This window comes from Struthio camelus, chromosome 20 (genome assembly GCF_040807025.1).
Source record: "Struthio camelus isolate bStrCam1 chromosome 20, bStrCam1.hap1, whole genome shotgun sequence".
In the NCBI taxonomy this organism is placed as follows: domain Eukaryota; kingdom Metazoa; phylum Chordata; class Aves; order Struthioniformes; family Struthionidae; genus Struthio; species Struthio camelus.
Window position 1 is genome coordinate 11,120,088 of NC_090961.1, and position 27,171 is coordinate 11,147,258.

The 27,171-nt window shown below is 42.0% G+C and overlaps 1 protein-coding gene across 9 annotated transcripts in view; it reads right to left on the minus strand.

Annotated features, from left to right (window-relative positions):
- The window catches only part of CACNA1B (calcium voltage-gated channel subunit alpha1 B), a 324,011-nt gene that overhangs the window by 90,463 nt on the left and 206,377 nt on the right, over positions 1–27,171 (minus strand). For 5 of the 9 annotated variants that reach the window (XM_068914604.1, XM_009668154.2, XM_068914601.1 and 2 more), the window contains 5 exons: positions 24,022–24,089; positions 19,760–19,866; positions 12,655–12,717; positions 3,225–4,046; positions 1,715–1,932 (listed from right to left, as the gene is read on the minus strand). In XM_068914604.1, coding sequence (XP_068770705.1) covers positions 1,715–1,932; positions 3,225–4,046; positions 12,655–12,717; positions 19,760–19,866; positions 24,022–24,089 — 1,278 coding nt within the window. The remainder of the gene's footprint in view (positions 1–1,714; positions 1,933–3,224; positions 4,047–12,654; positions 12,718–19,759; positions 19,867–24,021; positions 24,090–27,171) is intronic. The other 4 variants (XM_068914607.1, XM_068914605.1, XM_068914603.1 and 1 more) reach the window with 1 other exon arrangement.

A 27,171-nucleotide genomic window follows, 5' to 3' on the forward strand; every position in this document is an offset into this window, starting at 1 on the left:
ACTGCTCTGAACCTTAGTTCCAAAAGGTTAGAAATATATTCTCTAATTTCCGTCATAAATTTGCTTTCAGCAGGTTTATAGGATAATTTACTTAAGATAATGCTTAATATATGAACAGGAAGACTTTTTATGCTGCAAATTCTTTTTTTGGACAGATATATACACTTGTCTATTAACTCATAGGACCTGGAATCCAAAAACTCCACCCACTTATAACGTGTTAGAGGCAATTTTATTATTACTTTTCTTTTCATTTTGCACTAAAATGATATTTCATTGTGAGTGACATGTTCAATAAATTCCTTACTGCATCTCAAGCCAGATATACAGGAAATAGCCAGGAAAGAGAGATTCTGATAAATGGTGACTGATAGGAACTCAGCATTGCAATACAGTAAAATTACCAAAAAAGAAAAAGAAAAAGAGAATGATAAATCCCATGTGACTGACAGAATATGGTGGAAAAGCACAAACAGAGACCACTAGCTCTTGGCTATGCCTCTTTAGAAAGTAGAGTCCTGATAGCTCGTGATGTATTGCAGACCTCTTGGACTCCGCACTCCACCTCTCATCAGCACTCCCAGCTCTTGAGGCTTCTCTACAGCGATGTCTGTGCTGCTGGAGACCAGCCCCAAGCTGACTCAAGTGCTGGATGCTCTCTAAATGCAGCAGAGTGAGGCTTTGGGGTAGCAGAAGCTCCTGCTGCTGCAACTACCGATTCCTGTCCTGAAAGAACCTGTTTAGTGCTGGCTTGGGCATCCTCAGACTCCAGCTTGCTGTGCCTATGCCCCACTTAGCATGATCTACTTGCTCTTAGGAAGCACTGTAGTGTACAGAGGACACAAAATTTGAGGTCAGAATAGGCCTGTACCTGGGTGGATGTTGAGCATGTGCAGAATCATCTTGGGACTGTCTGCAAAGCAACCTAAATCTACCCAGATAGACATAAGGCAGGGTATACAGCCCTAGAAAAGAACAAGCTAGGGTGGATCTGCTGAAACTGAGATGCATTAAAGGGTTGTAATAAGCTCTAAGATTACACCATAATTACAATTCCAAAGCGCCAGGGTCACACGATAGACATCGTGATAGCTGTGCAGCCATGAAAGACCTGCCACTCCATGCTGGATTCAGGTAATAAGCAAAGAAGGTTGACTTCAGTCTACTGGCTCTAACGCAATGCCACCGCTGCCAGGTCCTCACTGTGGGGTCTGTGGCCACCCAGGCCTTTGGTGGCCAGAGGAGCCATAGCGCAGCGCTGCTCAACTGGGGCAAAGAACATTGCAGCAAAGAAACACGATAATGTGGAGGGGAGGACTGGGTCCTGTCTTGACTGGGTCTTGACTGGTCTGCTAGGGGAAATTTGTTCTTACTTTGTTGCACAGCGCTTGATTACTCGCTTTGTTGTCTCTCTTGCTTTTTTATACTGTCTGGGCTCCCACGACTAATATATGCATAAGCTCTGGGTGTGCCATCTCCAGGGAATCGCATACACAGTGTTTTCCAGTCCCCACGGGTGACCCTCACATTTTGGGTTCCTGTCGGCTGCATGAACTTTATAGCCTATATTAACACCGGGTCCTCATGTCCATCACCTGCAAGGATGCTGATGGCCAGGAGAGCTCATCGCTCACTGCGGGCGGTAGCTCATTGGAAAGATAGATCTCTTTTCCGGCAGCTTCATAGTGAATAGCAGGGAAACAAAGCCACTCACTTGGTATGACAGTGGTTTCCCCTGGAGGGGCAGTGATAGTGACAGGGATGTTCACAGTGGTGGTTTTGTCCAGAGGTGGCTGAATCATCCGGGTCACGTTCTTCTGGTTGTCAGCATCTTCTGGCTGCTCCGGCACTTTCTGCAGATAGGTGCTGGGAAGGGTGTGCACAGGAACAATACTCACACTTCCACTAGCCTCTATCTCGCACTGATTCTCCCTGAGACAGAAAAGCAGAGTTTGTTAAATATGGCCTCGGTAGGTTTAAGAAAATACATGTACCCTGATGCTGCAAGATGCTCTAGCTAGGTTTCACAGGCTGTTTTCTACATGCAAGTCCTTTGCAAAAAAGCCACAAGCTGAGGGAAACCTTACTGGTCATATTGTATGTGACTTTTTCCCTCTGAGACCTTCTGAATCAACATCCAAGCGCAACACAGAGGAGCTGTGCTACTGGAAGTAACTTCTCTTTATTTAACGAGACTCAGAACTGAGGTTCATAAGTAAGGACCACGTGGCACTTTTATGCAACAGTGATATTAGCTTTCCAGCATCAGCTAGTTTCTGAATGAAATCTGACATTTTGTTTCTCATTGTTCTCCTGCAGGTTTATTTAAATTCAGTTATATACTTTTCCAGTCTTAAAGAACTCTGTAGTGTTGCTGTAAGCTGTTGAATAGCTACTGCTTTCCACTCCAGCAGTGGCTATATTTCAGTGAAGAGGAAAATGGACTTGTGCATACGATCAGTCTAAGCAACATGAAAAGTATTTTGGAATCCATCTGCAAGGAAGATTTATAGACAGGAACATTATCCCAGAGTCCCGCAGAGCTCCTCATGGTCACATGCTCTCTATGCTAAGGAATCCCAATGAAATTTCTCTATAACATTAACAAAGTTGAAAAGGCAATCTTTCCTTCTTCATTAACTATTCTAAATACTTCATAGGTACTATTTTTCTCACTTGACTTGCATAAGATTTAAACAGAAGAGGACACATCATTGTTTTCTATAGAAGTGACTTACTTTGCAGCCGTGTGCTATGACAAGTGGAAATACAGTCTACAGACTCATAATATTAAAAAAAAAAAAAAAAAAAAAAAAGTAGTCCAAAAGGGCTGTAAGCAAGGCTGGACGATTTTTAAAAATATGCAGCTCAAAAACAAACTTTCATTAGAAGCTGTGAAATACTGTTGTGCATTATGCAGGAGACTGGGCAGACGGTCCTATCAGGCCTGTTGGCTTTTGCATTGAGAAATCTATCTTCTTTTTAAACTTGAGCTATTATTATGGGCTGGCACAGACCAAAGTCATCTTTAGGAGCCTTGGTCATTATAGATTTAAACTACATGGAACTACTGGTTATACTGTAGAGCAAGGCTGGAGCGAGTTTAAAAGGAACAGCAGGGAACACCACAGGGAGGTGAATAAATTGCTTCGTGAAAGGTATTTGGAGTCTGCTGCCCCCTAAACGGCCATAGTGGCATATCTAGTTGTGCAGCATCCACTTACTTGGCTTGGTGATTGCGGTGCTCTTTCTCTCCAGCCTCCCCCTCCTTCTCCCCATTTTCCTTCTCCACCGACTCATACGTTGACAATGCTCTGTTCCTGAACCTGTGGCGTCTGTGAGGCTCTTCACCGTTCTCTCCCTTTGAACTGGGATCTCCTTCCCGGTTCCCAGACCTCGATCCTCCCCGGTGTCGGGAACGCCGCTCGCTCCTGGCCCCGTTGATTGTCCCGTTGCCTTCCTTGCCTTGACGTTCAGTAGAATGACGGTGGGTCCGATGCCTACGGTGCTCCTTCTCTGCACCTTCTTCCACTGACCCCCGGCGATGGTGTCTCTTTCCCCCTTCTTGACTCCTGTTGCGATCACTTTTCCCTTCCTTACTGCCCCCTTCCACCTCCTTGCTGCGGCTCCTGTGCTGCCGGTGGCGCTCCTCCTTGTTGCTGGTGCCAGACTCCCCATTCTCATCCTTAGCCACGTCACCCTTCTCTTGCTCTCCCAGTTTGTCTTTATCCCGATGCCGGTGGTGTTTTCGGGGGGCCTCTGCACCATCGATAGAGCTGACCTTGGTCTGTTCCACTTCCTGCACATCCACGGGGCTCAGCTTGCTGATGTTGTTCCTCCCTTCACTCCTTGGCTCGACCACCAGAGGCCGATCCAAATGAGTCTTCATGTCCGGCCGGATGTGAAGGGTGGTCGCGTAACGCACCCGCTCCTCTGGATCCAGCTCGTTGTATAGTGCCTCACAGCTGGCTCGGAAATTGTGCATCCGGATCTGGCTGGTCCTCTGCTCCCAAACAGACTTCGATTTGGAGGAATTCTGCTGTTTGCTATGGAGGGGAGGAAGATGAGAAGTTAGTATTCAACTTTGCACATTTTCTTAATACTTTTTAGTGAATAAAAAAGGAAGAAAAGGAAAGTTTTCATCTGAGAGGGATTTAGAAGGTTGAACCAAAGAAAATATAGAAATGGAGAGAGAATGGCTGGCGGAAAACATGAGCAGGGAAAGCCAGCAGGATCATCAGTGTTAGTTTGTCCCATGCGCAAAGAGGGACTACAAAACAGGCCCTCTGGAATGGAGTTATCTTGATTTCTGAAACATGGCCATCCCCCCTGGAAGCCTCATGTATACGCTGAAGGGTTAAAGTCACTGCTTACAAAAATCATATAGCACAGCCAGAGCTTTTAAACAGCCTGCAAGATTTCCCCACAATCAGCAGCACATTTCTCCACACCCGGAAATGTCTGGATAAGCAAATTAGTAGGGAGCAGGAGGAGTTAGACTGGAGGGAGTAGCAAGGGGAAATGAAACCGGCTACTAAGAAACATAGCCTGCATGCCTAGCCACCAGCCCCTTCCCTCTTACAACCAAAAAGAAGTGTTGTTTTTCAAACTGGGCTGCCCTATTGGCTAACTGAAGAGGAGAGCCGTTATTGCTAAACCCGGGACGTCTTTCCAAGGTGAGGATGGATCATCCAGCCTAAGCATCACAGCAATCTGGTAAAAGTACAAGCAAGAAAGGAAGGCTGTTCTGGGTACTGTGAAAAGGTCCCAGGGAGTGGGAGAGCTGCACGTAGATCCACAGGCCCTGGAGAGACCTGCTCTTTTCTGAATCATCTCTTATGATGAGAATACCTCCACTGACATTGCCTTAATGCTTTGATTTTCAGTACAGTATTTGATTTCCAACCAGAACATGTCAATGGGCCATATACCTAGTCAATACAGGAAGGGGAATCTTTTTTCTTTCCTCCTAAAGATTGCGAGTCAAATTCTACTTTTGCATACAATCAAAGTAAACCCATCAGATTCCAATGTGGAGTTCTAGATTTAGACTGGTTCAGATTAGCACCTTTTCTCATTAATGAAACTTCCTCTAACAAATAGAGGAAAAGCATTTTCCTCCCACTGATCTGCTCAGATTTCTTTTCATTCGCTACTCTTTAGTCTGACCTCTGCAGCACAAGGAATGCTGTAAGAGGCTCGCAGATCTCCAGTCCTTAATGCACACCCCAAAAGGTTGTGGAAATAGGTAAGCAGATGCACTTTCCTTACATACTGTCTGGACTTCCCTGACAATAGAAGAAACCAGCTTCTGAACATGTATGGGCTGATTCAGACTGTCAGGGTCTGTCACCGTGCTCAGACCCTCTGGAAGGCAGCATTCAGATGGAGTCATGTAACACAGTGGGAGCTGTCAGAAAGGGTATGCATCTCAGAGCTCTGCTGTGAATTTTTTTTTTTTTTTAATTTACTGAGGGTGCTGTTGCCTGGTTCTGCTAAACAGGCAAAAATATGTTTAAATGTTCACTGCAGGTGGGATGAGGGCACTCAGGTAGATGTGAAGAAATCTGAATTTACCCACATATCACAGTGAGCACAGCTAATCATCCAGATTGAAAATCTGAGTCCCCTGTTCCCACAAGGCACATCCTGGACCAGTTTTCCACCAGCTGAGTGCACCATTTACACCATAGCATAATGATGGGTGACAAAAATCACAGTTCTAAACTTAAGCGATATCAGAAGATCCTGGGGATGTATCTTGGAGTCCCGTTCACCAAAATAAATCACATCATATGAAGAGCAGGCTCCTCTTGAGGGAAGACCACCTCCAAGCTATCCCCAGTGGCCCCAGCACAGGAGATTAACAGCCTTCAGAGATTTTCTTCCTGGCCGGCACAGATGATCGCAGGGGATTTTCAGATATCCCGTGAATCAAGGTTTGGAACATTTACCTACAAGTGCAGGAATTTGCTCTGCCAAAAGTTGTATCATTTGAGGAGGGTTTTTTTTAAGTTGTGCTTCCTTTATGCCAAGAATACAAGTCAGCCATTAAAAACATAATTATCTCAGGGGTGCAAAAGCTTCTGTTGTGTTTGAATCGTGGATCACTGGAAGGTGAAGTTACTGCTAAGTGCATATACAGCCATGAGCCTGGAGAAACCAAATAATGTGCATATTCACCCAGCCTATTCTGCAAAAGTTCCTTTCTTAAAAGGGACACTGAAACTACAGACTCAAACTTCTCAACACATGGAACTACCTGTGATACATCCTTAACACTGCCACAATTATTGAAGTTGATTTCCAAAAGAATAAAATACACAACCACCCAGTAGCTTTGGTTACCAACAAGCCAAAGATCAGGAAGTTGGAAGTAATGACTTCATCCTTTTTTTCTTTCTTTATGAAAAGACAGATACCCCAAAAAGTTCACCATATATATAAAGTGCAGCAAAAACACAATCAGGAAAACGTGAAGCTTGCCTGCATGCTCATTATCATATTCAAACCAGTCAAGACCATCAGGAGCAAGTGCCAGCACACATAAAGTCTTGTGCAGGAAATGGAAGTAAAGCAATAGAGCAGGTTGGACCCTCTGGGGACAATGTTCAGGGTTTTTCAGAGCAAAAGCAGCAGCAACTGGAGGGGAAAGTGTGTTATGCTTGTCCAGTCAAATTTATTTGACTCTTGCTTTCTACAAGTTCTCATATCAACTGAACATGGACATATCTGACAGCTTCTTCTCTCCTGTTGCTTTGCTTCACTTCCTCACAGAGGAGAGCTTTTGAACTTATCTATGGCACCACAGGGATGTTACCTTAAAATAAAACACAGTTTCATTAAAACTGCCTGCATACGAGAATATAGTTTCTTTGCAGAGAACACAAAGAATTGCAGAAGAGACGGAAAACTGTAGCTATAGTAAGAGCACTCCTTTTAATGCTTCCTGCAGGGTTTGGTTCGCTTAATTATTAGATGCTGTGTGAACGGGGGCAGACACAAACTGTTTACAATACTAAGCATGATAAATAGCAGTATAGTATGACCTTAACACGTCCAAACTGAAAAAATGAGCCTTTATGCTAAGTTTTCTTTTCACAAAAAAATACTATCTCTTCATGATTCCAGCTCCATATCTAAAGCCCTCAATCTTCACCGTTTGCTTCTTAAAATTCTTCTAAAACCACCAAGAAAATTGCATTGACCCCTCTGATTTACACACATAGTGCAAACATTAACGCTCTCTAATTCACTTTCTTTATGATTACTTCCAACCCCTGGTTTTCTGTCTACAGAATATTTCAAATCCTTTAAAGGGACACTGGCAATAGTCTCAGTTTTCAGATCCTCTGGGCTTGAAGTGTAGTAGTAGATATTGCTGCTAATGTGCTTTACTAAGCAACTCCACTGTTTTTGCTTGGATTAAGAAGCTAACAGCCAAATAAACCCTGCGGCTAGAAAGAAAACCATAAAATTTATGTAGAAACAAATAAAATTCATATTAATGAATCACTGACTAATGTTGATACGAATGAAAAATGCAATCAGTCACTGTATAGATTGTTCAAGAAAGGAAAGCACGCTCTTAGTCATATTCTGATCTTAGGTTATTCCTTAACAATCAAAGATTTTGTTACCACAACCCTTCAAAATACTGCTTTACTTAGTAGCTCATCCCTTCCCAGAACTACTGTTTTAATAAGCTACGTAAGTGTAATCCTTAGAATTTTGCTTTAATAAATAATGAACGAAAGCTGACTATGAGCATAATAATTTAGTGTTAAAAATACCTACAAATTAGATTGTGGTCATGAAAGAATATGTTCGGATTACAGAAGAAAGGAAATTTGTTAAAAAAAACATTTTCACCAAAAAATGTGATATAAAAAAAGAAACTCTCCATTCAAATTCACATTTTCTGTGCATAAATTTGGAGACGTTTTCTCCATTTTTCAATTTTCCACTTGGAAAATACAAATGAAATATTTTAGTTTGGGATAGGTACACACAAAGCAGAACGTTTTATCTCTGCTTGATTTGAAAAACAATTTTGTTTCAGATGAACTCACCACTAGCGTTTAAATGTGTTTTGCCAGTGACCCCTGAGAATTGCCACTTGGATGCTTTAGCACCTTTTCTTCTTTATGAGTTATATTTTCTGCCTGAGCTCTCCCACGAGATGCATCGTGCTCTCCTGCTGAGCTGATGCGACAGCATACATCACAGAAATGCTATGATCAAGGACCATCCCGGAAAACACCATCCAGTCTCTTCCAGTATTATTTTTGAATTATAATTTTTATGTTAGAATTTTTGATATTTCAGTTTCTCAGAGGGAAAAACATTTTTTTCATAACGTTGCTCCTGTTTTCCCATGGACGAGAAACTCTAAGTTTTGAACATGCTGTAATTCCAATATGACCCTGGTCAGGTATCACGCCCTCGCATTCAGAAGCTTGCTGTTAAAATTTGAACTGTCTTTCAAATCGTCACAGATTGCGACCTCTTAGATTAAGAAAGTTCACAAAATACAATATTCTGAATTTTTCAATGTTATCTCATATAGAATTCTCCACTTCCTTTACCTGCTCCTTTAGACAATACAACGAAACATGAGTATAGCTACTTCACTAAGTCCTTATTCAACTAAAAGCACATCTAGTATGTTGAACCATTCAGTTCTCCTAAAATCAGTCAAATGACATTTATTTTTAAATTATGTGTTTTCTCTAAAGCGTCCATGCTACACTCTCAAGACCACGTTCTGGCAGTTATGCACTAATGGTACAGTTTTGGCCACAATCCCACTGTGAAGTCTTAGCTTCTGATAAAAGCCAAGAGAAAACACACGATGTTGTCACAGCCTCTTTTTTGCACTGTGAGGATGGAAATAAAGCAGAAGACCCAGAAAGTGGCTATATACAGAAGCAAGTGACATGGATGAAGAATAATTTGGGTTCTTGAACGGCAAATGACAAATTAGGCCTGACAGGAGCTATATGAGCTTTTCGTTTCCCTTTTCTATACTATCAGCTTGTCTATAGCTGGATGGATGCGAGAGAGACATGCTGTAACGGTCGGTGCGGTGAAGAACTGCTCCAAGAAATTCAAATTTTACTCTTCTCTGTATCATGCAAGACATGACCATCTAACTCCATTGCAAAGCACTTCTATCACTAGTGTTTCTGCAGTTGCGTAGGGAGTGATGCTACCCCTGAGCTACCAAATTCAGCACGTTTTGCTCATATGTCAGCTCTTGCCATAGGCTACACTGAAGTCTGAGAGGCCTGTGGCAGGTGCAGACACTCAGCATTTCTGGAAAAAAAAAATATTCCCAGCTGGTGAAACAATGGCTTTTGTTTTATTTACCATTCTAGAATATGCCTTACAAACAGGCCATTTTTCATGTCCATGCAGTGGCTGATACCTCTGGGTGCTATTACAGACAAACAATAGCAATACAAAGAAAAACTCAAGTGAGTAGTAAAAGCATCAATTTGGATTCAACCATCCATTACAACATAACAAGGATTGGTATCAAATTCCAACTTGCCAAGGAACTGTATGTTGTGGATGACTGAAGGACCCTGGCTGTTAATAAAATAAATCTCAAAATACACACTGAATGTTAGAAAAATGAAACATAATTACTCACTTAACTGAACGTTATCACCTATGTGCCTATAAATTAGTTACAAATTTTCAGTACGTGTTTTATATAAATAGTGGTTTACTTAAAGAAATAGAGCATGTCTGTATATACTTAATTACCTCTCCCCAATGAGTTAAAAATGGATTTCATACTGCTTGCAGTGCTTGTATCATAAATTTTGTTATAGCACAAAAGCTTGGAATTAACAGCAGAAAGTGACTCACCTTGGGTTGTTTTTTTTTTTTTTTGGAAGCTAGCTCAGGTATTTTTGCCCATAATTTTTCACCAAATTAGACACTCTCTTAAAAATTAATCAAAGAAAGAATATGGAAGAAAACCTCCTGCATCTAAAAAGATTTTTGAATAAGTCTTGTTCTTTTAGAAAATATGGATTTGCAGCTCCTGCTTCTTACTGATATTAAGGGCATAAAGCATTTTATGCTGTTTGAGCAACCTGAAGGAGAAAAATGCATAGGGTCTTTTTAAACCTTTTAAAAGCTCTTTTAGATGACTAGACTGTTGTTCAACCTTTATCTTCACACAAACATTAGACCACTTATCTATTCAGTGTAATGACAGCAATAGATCTGACAGTGGGTAGAGATAGAGTGGTATAAAGGTATCCTGAATCTATACTACTATTCCCCCAGGGAATGGGAGACCATAGTTCCTGCATGTACCAAAGAAGGGTTGTCCCATTTTATCTATTTGAATGTAAAATAAAAAACCACATTTCTGACCATGTCTATACTGTGTGAAGGAGCCCTTCAGAGGTCTTTACACTTCATCGGGGCTCTGCTAGCCAAGGATGGCAATTCTTACACATAGTACATTGTTCCAAGGTATAGTCGTTTGTTTAACCAAAATAAGGGTTTCTGCAGAAGAAATGCTCTGGGGATACCCATAGAGAAGAAAATGCACACTCAGTTCAACTGTTAGAAATGGTCCTCTTTTTCATGGAAAGGACCTGATTATAAATTACTTCCCAGGCAGTGCATAGAGATGCTAAAGAGGGTGTGAAGTATATTTCCATCTATATCAAGGTGTCTCCATATGACTGAAGAGACGTAAAGTGGTTTCACGTATAGAGTAATGAGTTTTAATCTGTAGTGATTTCTCAGTATGGCTGGGATAGAAACACATGGGAAAAAAATGCGTCTTTAATCAGCACAGATATACTGAGAAACACCCGAACATAGACAAAGTTATAGTTTTTTGTAGTACAGATTACTGTTTTGAGGGAATGGATGTGAGTTATATCAACAAAGGAGTCTTGCTGAGACACTGTCTCTAATGCTGGTGGGGAGTTAGCAACAGACCACAACGGCAAACATCTCTAGATGTAAGCAAATCCTCCTTCCAAGAGAGTTTCGGTACTTGTGATTTAAATTCATCTTTTAAAAAGGCAGGTCTGTCTCTAGAAGATTGGAAAAGGGGCCAAATTCTTGATTCTTTCAGGCTTGGTTCGTGCAAATGTTTCCTCAGGTTAGTTTGGTGCAATTTTAACTTCTGCCGGAGAGAAGTGAGGCCCTGGGAGAGAAGCTGAATCAGTAGCGCCTCCCCTCAGCTCCCCGTTCCTCCCACGCCACCCTGAACAGACCTCCTCCCTCCATCTGCAGAAGGTGAGGCAGAGTGAACTCACTGGAGCAAACATGCCCAGTAGCCTTGGTCCAGTCTACACCCTGAATTTCCACTGGCCCAATCCTGGCAGTCGGGAGTAAGAAATGAGATCTCAGACTGGCATAGCTATCCCACCAGAACGCCTCACACAGGCACGTTGCATCTGCTTTGGCCAGTTGCAAAAGTTCAGTTTTGGTCACAGAAGCTAAATTCGCATATCCTAGTAAAACATGCTTAACGCAGACATGTCCAGGAGCCAGCAAGGCCAAGGACCCACCAAAACACCCACAGACCTCAGGAACAAGGAAGATGGCAGGGAGCTGGTGGAAAGCTTCCTTTGCTTCTCTGTGCCTTTATATACTGAATCCCGCTACAGTGTACATAGGGTAAAACCCACGGGTGTTTGAATTGCACTTACTTGTCTCTCCAAAAGCGTTAAAGAAGAAAGATAACGTCAAGTAGTAAAAGCATAAATTCAAAGTAAAGACACTAACAGGGGTTCATGACAAGTTGATGACAAGTTTTGTTGTATTAGTTGGTAGGGAACAACGGTATTTTCTACAAACCTGCACTGGTGTCAAAGCGCACCTGTGATTCACAGCAAAGCCAGCGAGATTTGTTTGTTAGGAAGTGTGTGAAGTGAGTGGAAGGTCTACCACCGTGTTCGCTGAACCAAGGATACATAGGAGCTTGCAGAGTGCCTCATTTTCACGGTGATATATGTACCTTTAAGCTCCAGCTCAGGATGTTTAGAGAGCACAAGCATAACCAGTGCTCTCCTGGAGTACAAATTTCCCAAGGATATTTATAGAGAGTTTTCAAATTTTATCTCCTTGGGCCCCATATCCAGAAATCAGATCCTTTTAAAGTCCTTCTCCAGCTTCCATTTAAAGAGTGCACTCATGGTGGGCCTGTTCTCCTATTGAACCGTAAGTGCAAACACCGGTGGAACATCAAAGCTGTTAGCCCAGTGCACAATAAACACAAAGAATAAAAATACTAATGAGAACAAGATGAACCATCAAATGAGGGCAGAAGGGAGAAAAGGAAAAATAATTAAGGAGGAACAAAAGAAAGTAGTTGAGGGGAGGACAAGAGTAAGAAAAATGAAGGAACGGGGGAAAATATCACAGTCAATGTGCAAAACACTACAGAGTTGCTCACGATCAAATCACAAGCATTGTATGGCGATGGTGCACACCTTCCAGTCCTTCCACCATATGTCGGTCTGGAGGCTTTCCACAAAGATGGGAATGACTTTTTGGAAAAAAACAATGGGGAGTGAAGGCACCAAGGGAATGGAAAGGAGGGAGGTTTATAAATATAGAGATAGATATCATGAATCCATTTATTGAATATCGTAACAGAGAGCAACTCACGGTGAATTTACGCTGGAGACTGACGAGCTGCGAGATACAGTACCTCGAGTTTGCTTTACAAAACTGCACATGCAAAAACAAAAAAAACAAAGAAAATAAAAAGTGAGAAAAAAAAAGAGAAGAGAAACTATAAAAGACATCGGGAGGAGACTCATACAGGCTGTGTCCTATCAAATGCAGACTGCAGCGTGCATCTCAGGAGGAGACCAGGCAAGCTTCAGAAAGTGTGGAAGCCACAGAAACACCACCTTCTAGATAACAGGAAGACAACCAAAGAATCAAAATGGAACCAAAAGGGAAAAAATTAAAAGGTGAACCAAAAGCCACACGATGATATTAAGACTTTATGCCTCCATGTGCCATACTCACACAACGAAAGTCCTCGGCAGAAGCCATCTTTAGGACCTCGGGGTAGAGGTCCGTAGAAACAGGTGCTGTTTGCTTTTACAGCTGTGCTGCAAATAATTATTCCAAAGTGGGAGAAGGATACAAGACTGCTAATTCCTACCCTGACACTGCGACACGCGAAGAAGCTGCCTTCATGCACGGGCCATTGGGAGAACCTGGGCCATTTCCTGAGAACCAGGATCCACCTGAGCCCCAACAGCTGCTCCCATGTTGCTCCCTGCTTGGTCCCTGCCTCAGGTTTGCTTCTCAGAGGCACCAGCCTCTCACTTGTGCCTGGGCACAGGGATGTGTCCTAGCTCAGTCCATCTGTGTACGGCTCACTTGTCTGCAGCTCAGGCAAGGGATTTCTTTCCTTTACTTAAAGGAGGCTGTTTCCATTCACATGGAATTTTGTAGATTCTCCTCCATTCAGTGCACATTTGCACAAATGCCATTATATACGGGGAGTTCTAAATATAGAGGTAGTTGAATTAAACTGAAAAAGAGTTTATTTTTCCTTTGGCAGGAAATCTATAGAAAACTAGGATTCTAAATATCCTGACAAATCTTGGCTTGAGGTGCTAGCTTTTTCATAGCTATAAACAATAATTTTTATAAGTCTACATTGTTGGCAGAACCCTCCCAGCATAATGAAAATAAAATCCCTTCATGCCCTGAATTTGCCTTCTCAGTTTAAACATAAATATATATATATATATATAATTTCCATAGCTTCCATGACAGTTTTCATTCATTAGCAACTAATGCTATCAAACCAGAAGGTCCATTTCATACCTAATGTTCTTTGCATATAAGTTTTATCTGGACTTCGTACGAGTTTTGAATACATATTTCATTATAATTAACAAAATATCTTGAACAGAAATGTTGGCCCAGGTGAAGTATATAACACGACCATCCAGAGGCCAAGATACCTGGAGCATCTGAACGAGAAATTATGAAAGGCATTTTCCAAAGTTTTGCTTAAGCAAATAATCTGTTGAACAGTCAGGTAAAGAATTCTGCCTAAACTTCTGCATTTGAACGTTTGCACCGTGCCAAATGAAATGGGAGTCAATGGGGGGTTGGCATGCTCTGCTTGCTTGCCAGTGAAATTATTGCTTCCAGGTTGCTCAGGCAGGGACTCCTTTACTACTTTGCTGGAACCCCCAGGCTGTCAATTAAAACTGAAGAGAAGAATCTGATGACTGCACAAATGCCTTAAGCATAGGTATGAAATTACTTGGGCAAATCACGTGTAAAATTCATGATGGAGGAGAACGCACAGGGTTGGCTTAATTTACCTGAGATTCAGAACCAACATTTTACGATGATACCATTTTGCTTTTAATTACTGAAAGTAGACTTCATCTTCCCTTGACAGAAGACTTAAATGATCCTTTGCGTTTATGTCTGCTTCATCTGGTGCTATACAAGATGGAGGCCACAGTGTGATCCTCCTAAATATCCTTGCAACTTGGCCAAACAACATTGCGCAAGTCCTGCAGCACTGCAGGTTCATTTCTCTGTTCTCATTGCTGCAGGCTCCTTTTTTGAAACTGTACCCAACTAAATTCACACTGGAACTTCAGATCATAAAGACAGAAAGCACGATAGCCTCCTTTTCCAAATAAAAATGACAGAAGTATTTGACCTTTACTTGATGCTACTTACCGTCAGAGAAAGGGAACAAGAGAGACTGTCTTTCTGTGTAGCTGTTTGAGTCACCATTACACCAATAGCAAGGGCAAAAAAGGTAAGCTAACAGGAAGAATCACAGTACCTCACACATCAACACATTGAGGGGAAAAAAGAAAGGGAAGAAATCACAAAGCCAGCAAGATAAAAAGAACACCTCTTCTAGTCTACATCATTGAACATGGTTCTTTATGTGCTAGGTGTTCAGGCATACTTCTTGCTGGGTTCTGTTGGGTATCAACAGCCCAACAGGGATTTTAAAATAGACCACGGTATTCCCAAGACAAAAGGAAAATATGGAACCTCTGAGATGGATAAAGTCTTGGAGAAACAGAGCAACTCCCACCCTTCACCCCCAAACCTGTACAAAAGGGACAGCCACCTCTGAGATGTCATTGTGAAGTGATGTGCTACCTGTATTTGCTCTTGGCATTTTTCTAATGAGCAGTCAACTTGTGTTAACAGGCCGCATCTACCTGCAGGCATTCAATTAAAATGCAAATTGCTTCGGACAACCATGTGAGGGACCAGCAGAAACCAGTCACAGCCTGGAGAGAGGCAGAGGTCTTTAGAGGCTGGAAGATCCTGGAAAGCATGTGTAACTTTAAAAAGATGAAAGTGGTCAATCCTATAAAAGTGTTTAGCTCTGGTGCACACGTTGCATGAACTGTCTCTGCCACAATCATCACATCCGGAACATCTCCTCCCATCCAGAACTCATACCTTATACCTACGCTTAAATCATTTCTTTGGTCTGGCTACGACTATAACCCATTACCACGTAGAAACAAAAAAACTCAAAAGTAACAAAATACAAAAAGTTTCACTCAGTTTGGCTTAGGCATAACGACTTACCAGGTTCCTACAAATTTAGCATTTGATTGCTGCTGTGATTGCTACTTTAAGACTCTTCCTAAAAAAAGCTGAAGACAGGCCATTGGAAAATACACAGGAATAAACAAATGCAAGGGTCATTTTAACCACGGCTTCTGCGCGAGTAGCCTCTGAGCACCAGTGGGGAAGATGTGCGTATCAGGCTCTCAATGCCCTGAGCAGTCGCGGCTTGCTGATTCCCCAGCTGGTCTGCTGGACTGTGCGGTGCCTGTGCCGTGTGTGCGTTTAGTGCAGCCCCTTTTGTACAAGACATTGGTGCAACTCTGGCTGGAACAGAAGAGGTGGGTGAGGATTTCAAATGCAGGGAGTTTAGCCTTTGGATTTATCAAAATGCAAGTTCATTTACAGAAAATAAAACTATGCTTACAATACAATGTCTTTGCGCTGCTCACAGAAATAAACTTGAGTGCTCTCCATCCCACTGGTACCTGTCCAGCGAGGATCTTGCACGTTCATCGCCCGAGCTGCGCTCTCTGAGGGAGAGTGAGCAATTGCCCCATTTTCCCCTCCTCCTCCGTTCTCACCACCAAGGAAGCTGCACCAATGGTTTGCTCTAAAGACCCTTCACTCAGTACAGTCCCTCAGTTCAAGAGGCTGAGTGGTTTAAACATTGTACGAAACAGAGGGTCTTAAGGACGATGCTGGGCAAACTGAACAACCCCAGAAACTCACCTCCAGAAACAACAAAGCAAGGAAAATGCTAAACAGAGAACAAAAATCACAAAAATAAGAATGAAACAATGGGCTAAAATTAAAACACAATAACATACGTAAAACAAATATTTTGTTTTAAATCAAATACTGCAACAATGACAAAACCAATGCACCATCCTAGCTTTTAACCCTGTACATCACAAAACAAAAAGGCCCATTCAGGATAGAGTTCACCAGGTGAAAAAGTAAACTGTGGTCAGACCAATCCATTCATGTAAGTCCCTTTGGTAGAGCAGAAAACAAACCACAGAAGCCCTGGGAGACTGATGAAGCGGGAGCTACAAACTGAGTGCAGGTAGAATATTATAATAAAGCACTTTGAGTCAGCTGCAAGATAGATGATACCTTGACTCTGCTGTAATAATCAATACATTATTAAAACAGATCTCCATGTCACAGCAGCATTTCACCACAAAACAATTCTTGGCTCCTGTAGCAGTCTACTGCAGAAGTAAATGTGTAGGTATCCCTTCATGCTCTCCAAGTAGGCTGATACACTACATAAGTGACTGGTTTTTTAAGCCTAGAAAATTTAATTTTGCCAGTGATGCAATAAATTGAATATTTCCTGGAGCTCAGCTGTTAAAAGAGGCTCAAATGCCACAGAAGAGCAAAAGAACGGCCACAGATAAACTAGAGCCACAGGAGCATACAAGCCCAGAGTGCACACTGAATGCACGCAGAAAAAATGGCAGAGCTGGAGAAGCAGATACCCTACAGAGTATGAGTTGGACTGAACTGAGCCAAAAGCAGGGTTAGAGGAAGATAAATTCTCTCAATCCTTTATATAGTACTGATAAGGAAAAGCAGCAAAACTGCAAGTACAGCATCTCACTCTTCAAACAGAACAGCTACTGCTACAACTTTTCACCAAACCCGGTCCCCATGAGTGCTTCATCACTTCTGCAAGAGGTGGCCAAATAACCTGGAAGCATGAACATCATTACCAAGAAAATACAAGTTGTGGTGCCCTCTGCTTCTTCCTAACGCTTGAAAGACTAATTTGATTGACATAAGGCAAAAAATTTTGATGTTTTCACAACATCGACATGTGTCATAGCTGTTGTCATCAAAATTAGTTTTCACACATTTTGAAAATAAAATTTAATCACAAAACAAAAACACCCCTTTATTATTTCTTAAGATAAAAATATAAACCAAAGGGGTAGATCCACAAAAGGGTTTGCAGCAGCAACTAGGCAGCTTAGTCCAAGTTTTTCACTATCCTTGCTCACCACCCAGCTAAGGGTGCCCAAACTCTGCAGGCACTTGCCTTTTTGATATCCCTATCATCAGTCTGATAATATTGGTATAGCTCTCCAAGTGCTGCAAACCTAAAAACTGTAGCAGCTTAGCCCTTTGGAGTTCTCATTATGGATATATCTACATATTAAACAAATCGTTTTGGCACCCATTCATTAAATATCTTTCGGGTCATCAGCCAGCAATCCATCCATACATCTATTTATCCCTCTCAAAACACCGAACTTCTCCCTTGCCTTCCTCTTTGTGTCATTATGCATTTGGTCACCAACCTACAGACCTTCTGCATTTTCTTCCAAGCTGATGCCCCCTCCATGCTTTGCCAGTGACCTTGAAAACATCTCCGATGCCATAAAGCAGAGCCAACTGCAGGTAACGTCTCAGTAGTTAAATTATGGCTTCCCATATTGCATGCATGATGTTGCCACTGTGAGTAAATGTGGAAGCAATTGACCTCATTTCCAAATGGGTTCATTTGTAAGCCTAATTACCTGTCTGTACAAATGAGGCAGGTAGGGATCTGGGCAGATACAATTTGAGGCACTATTAGAAGAAATCTACAATTTCGTACTCACTTTCAAATATGGTTATAAAACTGGACTTGTGATATTGAAAACCAGGTGAAAGCCTGGTGAAAAATCATGGAATAAGGTTATTTTTAGTTATTAACAGTGTGGTGTGAAGTCTTAGCTCCTTTAAAGTGCATTTTCTGATTTCTAAGCAATCTTCATATGCACTATACTTTTAGTAAAAAAAAAAAAAAAAAAAAAAAAAGAAGAAGAAGAAGAAGAAAATAAGCATCATTATCTTGCATTTTAAAGTAACAATACTAGGAAATTCATCAAAGAACAAGAGCAAATATCCCCATACGAGTTCTTTTTGAGACTGGATAGGAAATTATTGTAAGAAAAGGATTATATTTAAAAATCAGCAAATGGACATGGCATAAACAGGAGCTGATTAAAGCAATAATTGTAAAATACAGTGGAAAAATAATAAAATAGTTGTCATATTAATAGTATTCTTTTTCCTCCATGTATAATGAACTGGCTCCATTTGGCCCATTGTCTTTGATGACATTGCATTAAAGTCCCACTAACAAAGGTCTCCTGAGATTGATTTACACTGAAGAAACAAACAGGGATCTTGCTGCATTCCAGATAGTTTGGAATAAAATAGAACATGCAAGTTTCCTTCTCTACAGGCAGCTTCTTCCCCAGCCCCTGGGGTCTTCCCTACTGGAAGCTGTTGGAAAATACCAGCAGCTCTCAGCAAAATGCAGGACTAAATTTTTTTAATGCCGATAGTCCTGAGGGTATAACTCCAGAAAAGCTACATGTTTATCAGCAAATGCACATGCAAAGAACATGTTTATCAGCAAATGCATCCAAGGAAGGCACATCTCAAACACAGGACCTGCAATCCCACACGGGCAGAACTTGCACGACCTCAGCAATATCTGGACAAGTATTTCTACCTACATATAAATGCTTCACATCAGTTTAGATCAGCATATATGAAAAGGTGGGCTCCAAAGGAACATTTTCAAGGGATTCTCCCAAAATGATAACACAGAATCTATGCGCATGTCCATATCCACGCATTGAAAATGCATTTGAAAATGCAAATTGATGTTTCTAAGCGCAAACCAGTGACTCTTCACATATGCAATTTTTTAATCCCAGTGCGCTTTCAGAGAGCAAAGAAAGAATATTCAAGTCATTTTTTTCAGTCTTATGTTTAGGAGGATGCCTTTATGCTTAAATCCGCTAAACAGAGATTATTAAACAATAGTTAATATGTTATATGCACACATACCTTGCAAAATTAAAAATCCAAAGTGAAATGCTGTAACTTCACCTGGTGAAATCTATCCTAGGACACCTTAAAAAAAAATCCTTCTAAAATATAGTTATTTACAGGAAGGTAAAAAATGAAACATTACAAATGAAAACAAACTGAAAGAAGTACTTAATTAAATACATGGTTACGTGAATATTCAGTCAACCTAAAGCCCACTCAGGAACAGAGACAGTATAAAAGGGCTCACAGAGCACTATGGGATGCTGCAGCTGAACAGACATATACCAACACTGAAAAACAGAAACAAAATGACAAAGTTCCCAAACAATAAAAAAATAACGCTTACGCGGCTATAGAAATGTTAGCTGCAGACATGGGGCTGACTTCTGCTACTTCCTTGGCCTTTTGCAGAGCAAGCTTTTGATTCGTAGCTTCTTCCATCTCCTCTTCATCCTGTTGCAGAAAATCAGGACAAATCACAGCGTGCTTCACAAAAGGACAATAACTGGAACTCGCCAAAGACACGAGTGGCATGTGACTGCCACCCTGTGCTGCGGAAACTCATCAAAACAAGGCAAAATTTAAGTACTTGTTACAAGTCTCTTCTCCTGAGCTGGGCCCCTCTGTAGGGTCTTGCTGCCATCAGCAGCTGGTCGAGAGGACAAACGCAAAGTTCGGTCACGCACTAGGTGTGTTTTACTGAGAGCACATCTGCCTCACCAGGCTCTCTTACCTCTCAGGGATTGCCTCTTATCGCTTCACGTTTACCCAGGAGACTGCGGAGCAGCAGGGAGAGAACTGACAAGAAGCACGACATTTCTGGGGTAGAGGGAGTCTCAGTTATCTCAGAGACTTGCATGCATCAAGGCATTCAAAGCCGGCATCATACTGAAACGTATGGGACACAGACTCCTAATGCCTTCTTGACTTCTTGCCTAAGTGAATTTTTAAAACAATAAATCCAATAAGCAGTCAAGGATCTAAGTGATCCTACTCACATCAGTTTTACCCCAATTATTTCCACCAATTTCAGCTGAAACACTGCAGATGTATAGGGTGAAAACAGAAAGGACAGGCTGCATTAAAGTGTAGTAAGTAGATTTTTTTTTTTTCTGTGTACCTCAAGCACTGGGTGTAGATTTTGCCAGCTTTTTAAAATTTCTAGCTTCTACTCCTGTCTCACCAGGGCATCAGTAAGTTCTGCTGGATTTGGCAGCTCAGAGTAAGAGCAGAAAACATCTGTTGACTTTAGAAATGCAGCAGTCCATAACTCAGAGCAAGCACAACATTTAGCAGATGAATGCTTAATAATATTTCTGTAGTTCCTTCCATCCAGAGATTTCAGCTCACTTTACAAATATTAATTAATTTTTTTCCAGATACCTACGCTGTGAGGTCTCACTGGGGCAGATACTCATTTGGTCAGTGTTTGAAGCACAAAGGGGTATGAGAGTGCATGACTCCAGGAAGTGTGGAGCCACGACAGCAATATAAATTCCAGCTCCCACAAATACCGCAGCTCTGATCTTGACTATCACCTTCATTGTATAGATGCAAGCGCAGAAAAGCCCCTCACTATAGAGACATATAGCTCTTATATTCCCTTTCTGTTTTCCAGGGCTCTAAATTTTCGCTTACACCACACAGTTTATCTCACAGTAGTGCCCATCTTCAGTGTTATCCATTATTATGTGCATAGTTAATGCCGACTGTTCAATATTGACTTCACCCAATTAAAGCTCTCTCCATTGGGAAGCAGGAAAAGAAATCTTCATAATCTTCATAGCTGTTAGACTTTGTTGTTTTGCCTGTGCACTTCAACAGTTCTGGGGATTTCTGGACTAATTTTATGTAAAATTCACACATCTCTCCTATTCCACATTATATGCCTTTATATTGCTTTCTCAGTGACTGATGACAGTATCCAGAGACCAGAGGACACACTCTGCTCTCAGCAGGCACTGTAGGATATTTAGGATCCCTGGTCATCCTGAGATGATTTACATGCCAGTTTAACAAGGACAGAGAACAAGCTGCGACTTGACATCACAGACATCATAGGATTGTCAGCAGAGAGAAGATTTCAAAAGCAAACTTTTGACACTGTTTCAGATTCCCCTCTGAATAAGCAGAAAAGGGGGGGGGGGGAGAAATGTCAGTAGATGGAAAAATGGGAGAGTTTTTTTTCCAAAGACTCCAAATGCAAAGTGATTCAGGAAGATATAAGAAATCACTAGAAGCAAAGTTGGGAGAGTTTAAGTCATTCATACGTTTGAGCTAGCCCAGAAGGGATGAAGAGAGAGACCTGGGGAGGGAGGAAGAGGTGGAGGCTGAAGAACAAGTCCTTTATACATTCAAAGCAAAGAGAGTTCTTTTTGCCTTTTTTCCCCCCCCCCAGATGAGTCATTCCAAAGTACTGGTGAGTTTTTTAACTGACATAAACTGACAGGGTTAAATTAAATATAGTTATAATTCTATTACTTCCTGCTAGGGGTCACAAGGCCCAGCTAAAACTACCAAGAAACGTTCAAATCGTATGATAAATTAAGCCCTATTCTACATCCAAAACTGGAAATGCTCATTGAAATGTTTCAAACATGAAAGTTAGCTGGAAAGCTTTCTGTCTTTCCAAAACAGAGGCAGTTGCAGGCTGCTTATAGTTTTCCCACATTATATGCAGCGGTGATCTTGATTAGTTTTACAGCATAAATGTCAAGAAAGTCTCCTGAGATCAACTGACTCCAGAGTAATTTAATTACAACCCCAGGCCATTTTTGATTTTGCCTGATCATATTTACTTAGCAATAAATCCCTCAATTCATCAGGTATGCTATATAATTGAACTACTTTTATCTTTTTTCCTCCTCTTTTGAAAGCTGCAGATTTGGGGGGAATCAAAGAAAATGAAAGCAAAAAAGTTTCACAAGAAGCTTTATGATTCAGTACTGCTGCTGAATCCATCAATATTTAATTACATTTTATAAACATCAACAGCCAGGTTTCTAACCATCCCAGTCAGCTGCTGAAATATTCAGAAGGAAGCATTAAAAGGATTAAGAAGCAGGATGAGCTTCATTCTCCAAGAACTGTGCTGGGCCTGATCTCAGCACATTGAAGGGTCACCCATGAACCTCCTGCTAAGGAGGACTAAGAAGATACGTACCTCCAGCTGGAGATTTCTGCAGCCTCTAGAAAGCACAGAAAGAGCTGAGTTGCTAATAAGGGGAAAAACTTGCGCAGTAGAGCTGGGGACAGACCCTAAGCACAGCGCTGAGCTGAACTACGACAGAGGAGGAGCGCAGGATGGGTGACCTTGCAGACACAGGGACATTTGTAGCACCTTGGAACAGTTAGCAGGTTTGGTCTTGAAGCATCAGTGGCCAGTGTGAGAGAGGAAATAAGAAATTTCTGAATAGCTCTGAACTTGAACTGCCACAGCAGCTGTGTCGTGTCTCTACGAACTACTGCACTTTACTGCAGTCCTAGAAAGGCAAAGCATCCCTACCAGCCACTGAATAAGCACATAAGATTAGTGACCCTGTTGCCCTATAAGGAGTAGACAAGCTACAGTTTGTGAAATCTGAATGCTGAGATGGACATAGTTTCTAAACTAGCAGGTCACTGTGAGCTATAGCAATGGGACAAGCATAACAACCAGGTGTGAATTTTTTTATCCACTCAGTGAGAGCAAGCCAGAAACGCGCAAAAAAAAATCTGATGCTGCCTCATAAATATGTCATATGCTACAATGAGAAATCAAAAGCATGTAATAATATGAAGAGAAACTGCAGCATTTGGGATCCTTCCTGTACCGTATTTAGGTTATACATTTTTTCTCCGTAAGGAATGCTCCAGCATAAATCTGAGCATATAGTAAAGCTACATCAGTGTCATTGCCAGCTCTTGTCAGAACCTGGCTTTCTGCCCAAGCTTTGGCAGGTGTCTTAGATTTCTCTTGCACCTGGTGAGAAGCAGGAAGGTTTTAACATCTTGACTGAAATTTCACAATAGCCTCTTCAAGTTGTTTTCCACAGGGTTGATTGGAGAATTTTAATTCTTCGATTCATTCCGAAACTCAGCAAGGTACGAAACATTAGCATGAAAAAGCAAAAGTGGCAATATGACACCTGCATTTCCTCTCCTCTAAGCCTCAAATATATTACTGAATCAGCCAAAATCCTTTCACTGTTTTGCCTCTGCTCTTGAAAACAGCAAATGCTAGGAAAGCCGGTGCACTTCCGCACAGTAGCAACATGAAAAATGCCCCCCATCCACTCTGTGATAAAAGAAAGCTAAAGAATATGAGACGGCACACGGAAAGAAGCCTCTATAATGAAGCCAAAGTGAATAAGAGTAAACTTCCAAGTCCTCAACAAAGGACTTAGCAATGCAAATTGGTAAACAGATACCGCATGAACAGACTTTTCAGGAAACCAGGGTGTCTGAAGCAGGGTAAGGTATGCTGCAGATCCAGCAGCCGTGGTCTAAGCTGGGTGCGTTTGGGGAGGTCCTGGTGGGGATGTAAGAAATCTCAGTCGCTCTGGGAGAAGGGAGAAGATATGCTGCAGCACTCGGTGAAGTATGAAAAACCAGAAATCTCATACATACCTTGGTCAGCTCTTGTGCATTTGCAAGGTTGTCAACAGCAATAGCCAAGAAGACATTCAGGAGTGTGTCTTTCAAGGAGCAGCTAAGGAAAAAAACTTTCACACAGAAAATACACTAAATAATTCCTCTTATGCTGCCAGTACCCTTCTTTCCCCACTCACAATCTTCAATATATTATGGACTGACCCCTTGCACCACTTTTTCGTCTTCTTCATTTATAATTCACCCAGTTCTGCCAGGACCCAACTCTACAGCATAACAGGTATTGGACATTTGTCTCTTCACCAACACACATGTCCCAGTGGGGATTTATTCACACGCTGAACAGATGGGCTGTATAGCACTGTAGGTGCAATTGATATGGGATTCCACAGTGGTATTAAGATATGCAAAAGCCCCTGCTCCATCACTCCAGAAAATCCACACCCATGTCCATACACACACACACGCAGGACCCCTCTTACTTAAAGGGCAGCCAGCAGCTCCTGGGAAACTGGTTGTTTTAAAGACAATATTTGCATAATATAAACAAGTAGCTATACAAAGGCATTCGTTATCATGAAAAAGTTAAGCTCATGCTACTGCTGTGTTGCACACCAGTGGGAGGAAACTCTCATGATTTATCACATTGAAGTCAATATGACAATTAGATCACTACTGACATCCTCTCTCCCGAATCCTGCAGTATCACGCAGAGCACAACTACAGAAGAGTCTGTTAGCAGGGCTCTCCACTTGAGCTAATGAGCTTTGCTAGGAAACAGGCTGTTAGGCCAGGTCAAACTGCATGCTAGCCCAGCTGTATGACCACCAATGCCCACACTAGCCTGGATCTCTCTGCGTAACAGTGCATTATATTATTAAGACATTAGATTTCCCTACATTTATTAGTTCATTTATTATTTTCATTCTTGGCTCTTAATGATTTCAGCTATTACTAGTCCCTTCATATATTTTATAGTTGTTATTCCACTTACGTGTCTGCAAAACAGCCCATAGAAAATTGCAAATCAGATAGCTCTGCATATAAAGGGAAAGCATGCAAAGCGAAATCATGTCTAAACTACTGTTCAAGAAGAAAATGCATTTAGCTTGTACATTACCTGGTGACGGAAGATTCACTCATTCTATCATTGCTGTGTAAAGATAGGGTGGCTCCGCTAAATATGGTCATATATGATAATGAAGGTGATCTCGCATGAATTTACTTTCTGGCTTTTATAGCAATGTGTTATGCTTACCACAGCAAAGCAAAACACGACCTTGGAAATGAGGCACAAAGCAATGCTGCAGTGGCAACGTACTAGAGACAGCAAGGCACTCCACCCAAGCGAGGACATCGAGGACATCCTTAGACCAATGATAAGGTTTTGAGACACCTTAGCCTAGGGGCCTCTCTGACTGCTTCCCACTTCTCAGATAACCGCTCAAAGGAGGCATCTGAGGTTTCCCTTTAAACAAGGGGACCCAGGAGCAGTGCTAAGCTGATTCATTGACTCTGGGCTAGTCAGGCCAATCATCTCCAACGGACTGGAGCACATCCAGAAAGCCCCATGCTCTAGCGATCTCCAGGCTGTCTCAGGAGCCACCACCAACCACCAGCACAGCTTCTTGAAATTCTTACCAGGAAAGCCTGGGACCAAGATTTGCCCAAACTATCAGCTCAAGGCCTCTCTGTTTTTCCTCTCAAGACCTTTCAAATATGATTTGATCAAGAATTTCAGAACCAGACATTCATGTCTCTAATTTCCATTCAAATGAATGTCTCCAGAGCTCCCAAATAACTATCCAAACTGGAGCCTTTACTTATAAGGGCAGAAAGCAGGAGTCGCACTCAACCAGAGAGTTTAGGACCTGTCAGCATCCTGGCTGCCAAAGTCTGCAGGGGCTGGGACCCTGGGGGCTCCCAGTGTTTCTGCAAGCAGAGGCCAGGTCATCACATTTCCTCCCGGAGTAACATGGGAGGGAGGATTTTAGTGTGTGCAGAAGATTCCTTTGGGTCTGAAAGAGGTTTGAAATGTAACTGCTATTGATTGCTCCTTCCTCTGTTCAGGCAGGACAGCAGGGAGCATAGGTGGGAGCACATCATTCCTGTTAGGCCAGCAAATAAAGAGCAAAAGGGAAAGAAAATGATGCTGAAACAATGATTTTCCACCCACACCGCTGTCTCCTGAATGACTGACTGAAGTAAGAGCTCCATCAACTTTTCATTTACAAAGATATTCATTTCTCCATTTCCTTTTAACCGCCAGCTGGAACAGGGGGCTCTAATTTCCTGGGCTGGAGTGGCAGGCATGAAGGGTGAGCTGCCACTGCCCACAGGCACTGCAGTAGTCCCAGGCGATGACGGCTGTTTGGGTTTCTTCCTCTGGGGTACTTCCAATACATTAGAAATGCTTCCAAGCCTCCCGCTCAGGGAATAAATGTCTCACTAATAAAACTATCTTCCTACTGCTGCCTCCTACACATCCATGCTGAAAATGTCTCATGTAACATAATCAACTACTGGAAATATATATATATATATATATGTATATATATATATACACACACACACGGAACTGGAAATATATATATGTATTTTCAGCAGGCCAGGCTGTTTGATCTATCTCCAAGCAGACGCAATCTGGTAGAACCGGGATTTTCTGCCCAAGAAAGGTCATTCAGCCCCTTTCCTAGAGCTCAGGGATTGCCCAAATGTCATCCAAACTCCAGTCTCTGGTCCAAGCTTCATAACTTAGACACATTCACGGACCTCGCTGGCTAGCTGAACCCGGCAGCCTGTGGTTAGTACGGCTCTCCCAGGCTGCAACTAAAGGCAAAGGGCAGCCAAGGCCTCATATGGGAAGGCTGGCACTGTCCAGGCTTTTGCTGCATTTCCTCTCAAGCTCGTGTAGTTTGGTTTTTTTTGGGGGGCGAGGGGGAGGGAGAGGTTGTGGGGCTCGGAGGGACTCCCTTTTTCCCCAACAGATGCATTAATGTACAGGATAACAATGATTACAGACATAATGTAATTTCCTAGAAAATAGTGCAAATCCTGCTATCGTTCTACTCATACTCCTTTCACCAAGTCATTTAAGAGGCAGAGATCTGGCTCCTCACAGACTCCGTGGAACTGGAAATGTAATATAAGAGACTTCCTTCTCATAAA